This window comes from Cajanus cajan, chromosome 8 (genome assembly GCF_000230855.2).
Source record: "Cajanus cajan strain Asha chromosome 8, NIPB_CcT2T_4, whole genome shotgun sequence".
NCBI lineage: Eukaryota > Viridiplantae > Streptophyta > Magnoliopsida > Fabales > Fabaceae > Cajanus > Cajanus cajan.
The window spans coordinates 10317230-10324227 of record NC_138524.1 but is presented as its reverse complement, the minus strand read 5'-3'; the positions used below and the strand labels follow the sequence as shown (position 1 = coordinate 10324227).

At 41.8% G+C, this 6998-nt stretch overlaps 1 protein-coding gene across 1 annotated transcript; it reads right to left on the bottom strand.

Moving 5' to 3' along the window:
* Positions 1-3010: 3010 nt before the first annotated feature.
* LOC109798888 (borneol dehydrogenase, mitochondrial) lies at positions 3011-4366 on the bottom strand. The gene is made up of 2 exons (XM_020359317.3): positions 4162-4366; positions 3011-3896 (listed from the first exon to the last, which is right to left on the bottom strand). The coding sequence occupies exons 1-2, from the start codon at positions 4200-4202 to the stop codon at positions 3122-3124; spliced, it is 816 nt and encodes a 271-aa protein (XP_020214906.1). The 5' UTR covers positions 4203-4366; the 3' UTR covers positions 3011-3121.
* Positions 4367-6998: the final 2632 nt, after the last annotated feature.

Below are 6998 nucleotides of genomic sequence, written 5' to 3'. Positions count from 1 at the left end.
ATCAAGCTCACAGAAGAGCTTATACTTGGCCTCAGTCGACATGCCCTCCAAGTATTGTAGCCCTCCCCCGGTAGTGAGGTCCAGGCTGACCAGGTTCTCGGTCTGCACATTCGGGGCGAGGAAGTTTGAACTAGCAACAACAGCAACCCGATTGCTCCAAAGATAGTTGCTTCGGGCGCTTGCTGGAAGAGCTCGGACGCTCTGGCTCTATGTTATGCTCGGCCGCACGCACCCGGGAAGTGCTTCCCTTCTTTTTCGCGTCGGCCAGAGGGATGATCACATTGGGGGGCTTATCCCGCTGCAACTTCAAGGCCGACCTTGCCGGTGGCACCTTCCCACTGGCTTTTGCATCTTTCGCCCTCTTGGCGAGCATAGCGGTCACATCTAAATTGCCTCCGGCCATTAAACCTCCAACAAAATAAATCTTAACATCAATTTAAAACTGATTAAACAACCGAAGCCTAAAACACATACCTAGCAAAGTCATCTCAAAGTGAGATGTTTCAAAAATGTCCAAGAGGCCTCGGACAGGCAAACCCTTCGGCAACTTGTCCAGGAGATCCACAATCTCTTTGTCCTCGGCAGGGAGTTTTGATGAGGGTATCGCCTCGAAACGCGTCGGCCGCCTCGACCAATAGAAAGGGAATAGAGGAGAGTCTTCTCGGTCTTAAAAACAGGCCCTCATTTTCGGCCCCCAGCGAACCTTGAAGAACCCACTTTTAAACCCCTTATAAGAGGAGGTAAAGGCCCGGAGAAACTGACGTTTCGGCACTCGGGCTAACGAGACCCATTTCACCGGCTTGCTCGGACGAAATATATAATAATAGAGAAAAGCTAGTGGTCGGGGTTTAAGGCCCAGGCACAAGCATAAATTCCGGAACGCTTGCATGGCCGCCCAGGCGTTCGGATGTAGCTTGGTCGGCGCCACGTTCAATGCCCGGAGAACTCCCATCTGAAAGTCATCAAACGGGAGCTTTATGCCAAGGTCCTTGAATCAACACATGTAGGCATAAAAGTAGTCGTCCTCATCGGGCTCCGATTCCATGAATACGAAATCAGTGTTCGGCCCCTCATCCTCGCACGCCTCGGCAAGTAGTGGAAACTCATCTTCACCACTCCCGAAACACTTCTCCAAAGACACGAAGGTGTCTAATAACCCTTGGTCCGAGAGAGACGAGAAGTATATGCCGACCTCCCCGTCCACCCACTCATATCCGGGCATCTCCCCGGTGCCGTAGTCAATCTTCGCCTTCGACCTAGTGCTCGGTCCAGCCACGCCTTTGCCCCGATTATCGTCGTGTACCTCCAATTCATCCCCACTGTCTTCGGCATGAACGGGTTGTTGGTCGGCACGGCCTGAACCTCTGGCATCCACCTCGGTAGCTCGAGCCAAAGCCACGGCCAAAGTAACCGGGGGCGATACTTCGACCACCTCATCCCCACTATCCTCCTCCTCGGCACGATCAGAGGGAAACACCACTTCACACTACAGCGGAGGCAACCTTGATATCTCACTCGAACCCGACCCCTCTCCATCAGACGCGGCACCCAACACCGCCGAGGACGTCCAGCTCCTTGCCGAGGAATAGTCCCTATCCATTTATTACTAGGAAATAAAAAATACAAATTTGTACCTTTGATCGATAAGCTCGGACAGACACTTGAACTCAGAGACCTCGGAGAATTTACAGCAAGTAAATTCTCAAACATCCCCCCTATTTATAGGCAAGGTAAACGAGGGAGGTGAAAAGATGCCCGGAAGCCGCAACCGTTCGATCTGAATCATCAAACGGTCCAGATTTAGTAACCGATAGACCTGTAACCGCTAGGGCCTATGTGGCAGACCCCTCCAGCCGAGGTCTCGGCACAGACTCTGCCTCGTGAGATCACAAGCCTCATCCTGCTGAGGTCTCGGCATAGACCCGTAACCGCTAGGGCCAACGTGACAGACCACACCCACCGAGTTCTCAGCTATGGCTTTCGACGCTTGAGATCTCGGCACAGACTCTGTCTAGTGAGATCACAGGCCTCATTCCTGCTGAGGTCTCGGCATAGACCTGTAACCACTAGGGCCAACGTGGCAGACCACATCCACCGAGTTCTCGACTATGGCTTTCGACGCTTGAGATCTCGGCACAGACCCCCTCCAGCCGAGGTCTCAGCACAAACTCCGCCCAGTGAGATCACAGGCCTCATCCTGCCGAGGTCTCGGCATAGACCCCGCATAGCGAGACCTCGGCAAAGACTTCATCAGCTTGAGGTCTCAGCATACCATCAGAGCCCAGCTAAACAACGATGACGTTATCGGCTAAAATAGTCGGTAAAACATGATAGCCGATGACTAAATGCGACGTTCCGGCACAACCACTGAAGTCATGGAAACGCGCACATCACCACTAGCGATCGGTGATAACATTTATCCTCCTACGCTGAAGACCACCACCTCACAGCTTAGACCGTCTTCGTCTTTCCCATCCTTGACGCTGCGGGGGTTGTATACCGTATGGAGGCCGACTTGGCCGAACACCCTTGCTAGTAACCAACTCGACCGAATACCCGAGTCCGGGACCGACAAAATCGAACACCCGAGCCCACCGACCACTCACGGAACAAAACGTGTCGGTTTACTCGGCCGAGACACGGGATTACGCCAAGATTACGAAGAGCTTAATTAACGTAATGCATCGGATTAACCCCCTAATTTTTCGGGGCCCAATCCCTAATCACGGCCCAATAAGAATCACTATAAATAGGACCCCAACGAGGTATGTAATCAACTTTTAACTACCGCATTTATTACGCCGAGCACTTACTTGAGCGTTGGAGTGTCTTTGCAGGCACACCCCCCTCACATCGGACTACCCGGATAGAAACGAGAAGACTGAGACCCAGGATCTGACCCGCTACAGCAAGGATAATTGAAGTGTGTATCCTAACACAGGAACAACACTCATAAGACGTAATTAGTAGTACTAGATTATATGACAATTTAATTATCTTAAAGTGGAGGTATCCAAAATGAAAATGAGATAATATTCAATAGATACGTATACAAGCTAGCATGACATAAACACTGAAACCATCAACAGCAACAATTAGGCAACGACATGCGGACAATATTTCACACAACAGATTGGCCAAGGACACAAAGCCCAGTATTGACAATAGTAAAGCCTCCATCAACCACAAGATTGTGGCCACTAACATACTTGGAGGCGTCACTCCCCAAGTAAAGCGCAGCTTCTGCCACATCCTTGGGTTCAAGGACAGCATCCTTCAGGTTAGAGTAAACGCCAAGAGCTCCCTCCTCATCAAGCTTGAAGAAATCCATAGTCAAGGGCGTGGCAACCAGATAGGGCGACACGCAATTCACCCTCACACCGAACTGTCCAAGCTCCACCGCGGTGTTCCTCGTCAGCCCCACCACCGCGTGCTTCGAACTCGTGTACGCGTGCGAGGCCACGCCACCTATGCTTCCGCACACGCTTGCGGTGTTGATTATGCTTCCTCTTCGCGCAGGGACCATCACACGTGCGGCGTGCTTCGTCCCGAGAAACACGCCGACTAGGTTGATGTTTATCACCGCCTCGAACTCTGACTTTGTGTTGTCCAGGATGCTGGCTTTGATCGGGCCGCTTATGCCCGCGTTGTTCACCATGATGTCGAGTTTGCCGTGCTCCGAAACGGCGGCGTTCACGGCGTTTTCGACGTCGTTCTCGTTTGTCACGTCGCAGTGGACATAGGAAGCGGATTCTAAGTGTTTGCAAAGAGAGAGGCCCAGATTGTCTTGAATATCAGCTATCACAACGTTTGCTCCGTGCTTCGAGAAGAGTCTTGCAGTGGCTTCACCTATGCCGCTTGCACCACCGGTCACAAGAGCCACCTTCCCCGCAAGCCTTCAAAACCATTAATTATCAAGCCTAGAGTATGTTAGATGCAAGTTAGTTTATTAAAAAAAGTGCTTTTAAGAAATTGCGATTGAGTTTTATCGGTGAAAATTTTCAAAAAGCTTTTCTAAAGATATATATATATATATATATATATTCATTAACTCTGCTGCATACTTGCGCGTATATTTATACATGTCATGTGATAAATTAAATGAATTGATAAACTGTGTGTGTGCAAAAGGAGGTTAAGTTGCGACTTTAATTTCGTTACCTTCTTTCGACCGCTGAGATCAGCTGTGAGACACTAGCCATGGCTGAGGTTTGGGATAGCCAAGTAAAGTATACGATATTCACTTCAACTTCGAAGTGTTCTAGAAAGAAGTGCTGTGCGTTATACTAAGGATATGAAATATATATCTATGATCTGCTTTCTATTTTATAGAGTATCTAACCCATTGTTTGTAATGATAACTTTTATGTTTGGAGAAAAAAATAAGTTTTAAAATAAATATTGTTAGGGATGTGAGGTATGTCCAAGATCTAATCTATCATGTATTCATGTTTGTATTAATAAAATTATATTTTATTGTTTTATTATTATATTTATTATTTGTGACAATAATTAATATGATAAGGTCCTTAATTAAAATTAGAGATTTGTTTTTATAATAGAGATTATAATAATGAGAAATAAGTCTTTCATAATTTTTATCTAAATTGTTATTGATTATAAAATTATTAAGAATAAGACATCATTAATCTGAGTATATCAATATATGTATAATGGTCTTTATTGGATAAAGATTAATAGATCTCATTTATTAAATTACACATATAAATGGTGCATATAGGAATATGACTATTAAACTCACTCAAAAGGAGATTTTCTCATGGTTAAATATTACCTTAGAATTGTCAATAGGAAATTTCAGTGAAGAATGTAATAATTTCCTTCGACTTGAGATTATTATAATAACTAACAAGACATTCATTATACTTTGATTTCGGACACCTAATACCTTAAGGTGTTAGTTGAATGATTACGGTACCGGGTATAATTAAATTCTTGTAGAATTAGATGAGTAATCAAGAAAGAATCAATCAATCCTTGATAATGAGTTTGAACTCTATAATGAAAAAATAAAGACCTTGATTGAGGCAATTAAAAGAATAAAGAAAAAGAGTTTCTTGATTTTTTTATTATATATTAACTTAATAGAATTTGACAATTAAACCATATTCTAGAGTTAAGTTGGAGTTATAAAGATGGAAGGAAATATTATGTTATTCTTCTAAAGGTTCTTGAAAATATAAAATATTATTTCATATTATCTGAATGTTAAGGAGTGTTACTGGACGTCAATTTTAATTAGTAAATTAATGTTGTTAGTTTACTAGAAATTTAGTTTTGTATTTACAGGGTCACACATTAATAAGTCTTCTAATATTTGTTAAAGAAAAATTTATTATTTGATAATTAAATTCAAAATTTTAGTTTTTATCAAATAAAGTATTTTTCTTGTAAGTGAAATATTATAATATTTTTTTACTAGTACCAAAAAGTAGAAATAATATATACTCTATTCAAAGTAGAGGAATGACAGATTTTAATTAATATTTCAAATGTTGAAATATTTTGAAACATGCTCACGATCAAATTTTTCAATACAATTTGATTTGGTCAAAATAGCATTGTGATGATAAAGAAATAGGAACTTACGGTATATTCCAACTAAAAGGAGAACCTATTTGAAAATTTCAAAAAAGGAGAACCTTTTTGATAAAGATGTTGCTTTGCTATTTAAATGATATTTATCTTTAAATTGACTTAAACTTGTAGTTAAATTGGTATATGGATAAGGAAATGCACTCAACGTGCAAACCGTTTTGCTCTTGTTCCGAATTGTAAGATAAGAGGATAAAGATATTATTGATGCATGATTGGTGATTTTAGATAGCTAATCATTTATAATTTATTGTTATATAAAGAGTAAATAACTGCATAGAAGATAAGAGTTCCATATGAAAAATACTTTCACTCTTTTTTATTCATATTGCTGAAAAAAGTTCACAGTCAAGGTGTTTTGGTAAGGAAAGATTACTCTCGGTATGGATATATGTGAAACCTTCACAATTTTGAAGGAAAAATTTTAAGCTTTTCTGGACTTCAATCGGGTAAAAAAAATTTGCATTCACGGATACTTTTGTCAATTAGCATGTGTAATTTTGGAACATGATTTATATTTCAAGTGTTACATTAATTTTTTTTTATGTAGTATTATTTTTTTTTCTATTCATATTAGATAGAGATTTTGTGTTGTATTACTTTTGTAATGACCCGCCTAGCCGTCGCATAACAACAACACCACACAGAATAGAGTATGCATATAAATAGAATATATATATACATAGGTCTAGCCTGAGGCTCAACAAGTCAATATACAAATAAGCATCAACCTAGCTACACTAAGTAGCCAAAAACAACAAAATATCAGCTCTATCTGCCAGTTGCAGTCTTGCTACTATACTCCAACCTATCCCTGCTCTGCTCCCATACACAGTATGATCATTGCAATCCAACCCACACGAAAACAGGCAAGGGTAAGCTAGTAAAAAGAATCAGCATATAAATGAATTTAAACAGCTTCAACTTAATAGCACATCATCAATTTCATCAAAGTTAACATGCAACACATAATAGCATACATCTACATATCAGCTTCACAACACACTGCACACATACAGCTCATATCATTCAACAAAATCAACATCTAACAGCTTATGCGTCGTCACGCATTTCAACTCGGAGATCTCCTACAATAAAGGTGAGCAGCTTAAGTGGCTAGGTCCTACCGAACCGATAGCAAAAAACCTTTTTGGTTTACTAGGTAAACAGCAATTTGGATATCAATCAACAACTTCACGATTTCTCAGACTTTGCCACTTAAACAAGGAAGTATGATACTATGTCAGGATAGAACAGCTGGGTTTTAGGCCTACCACGACATTAGCTAGCTTAACTAAGCCACCTATGGAATTTGCCTACCGACTATCTTCCAAATACTACAACCTTTCGATACTCAGTTAGGAACTAAGTTCCCGACTTCG

Bases quoted from the DNA above. Each gene is read 5' to 3' on its own strand.
- LOC109798888 (XM_020359317.3), bottom strand. From the start codon at position 4,202: ATGGCTAGTGTCTCACAGCTGATCTCAGCGGTCGAAAGAAG. The intron at 3,897-4,161 runs GTAACGAAATTA...ATGGTTTTGAAG, and splicing joins ATCTCAGCGGTCGAAAGAAG to GCTTGCGGGGAAGGTGGCTC.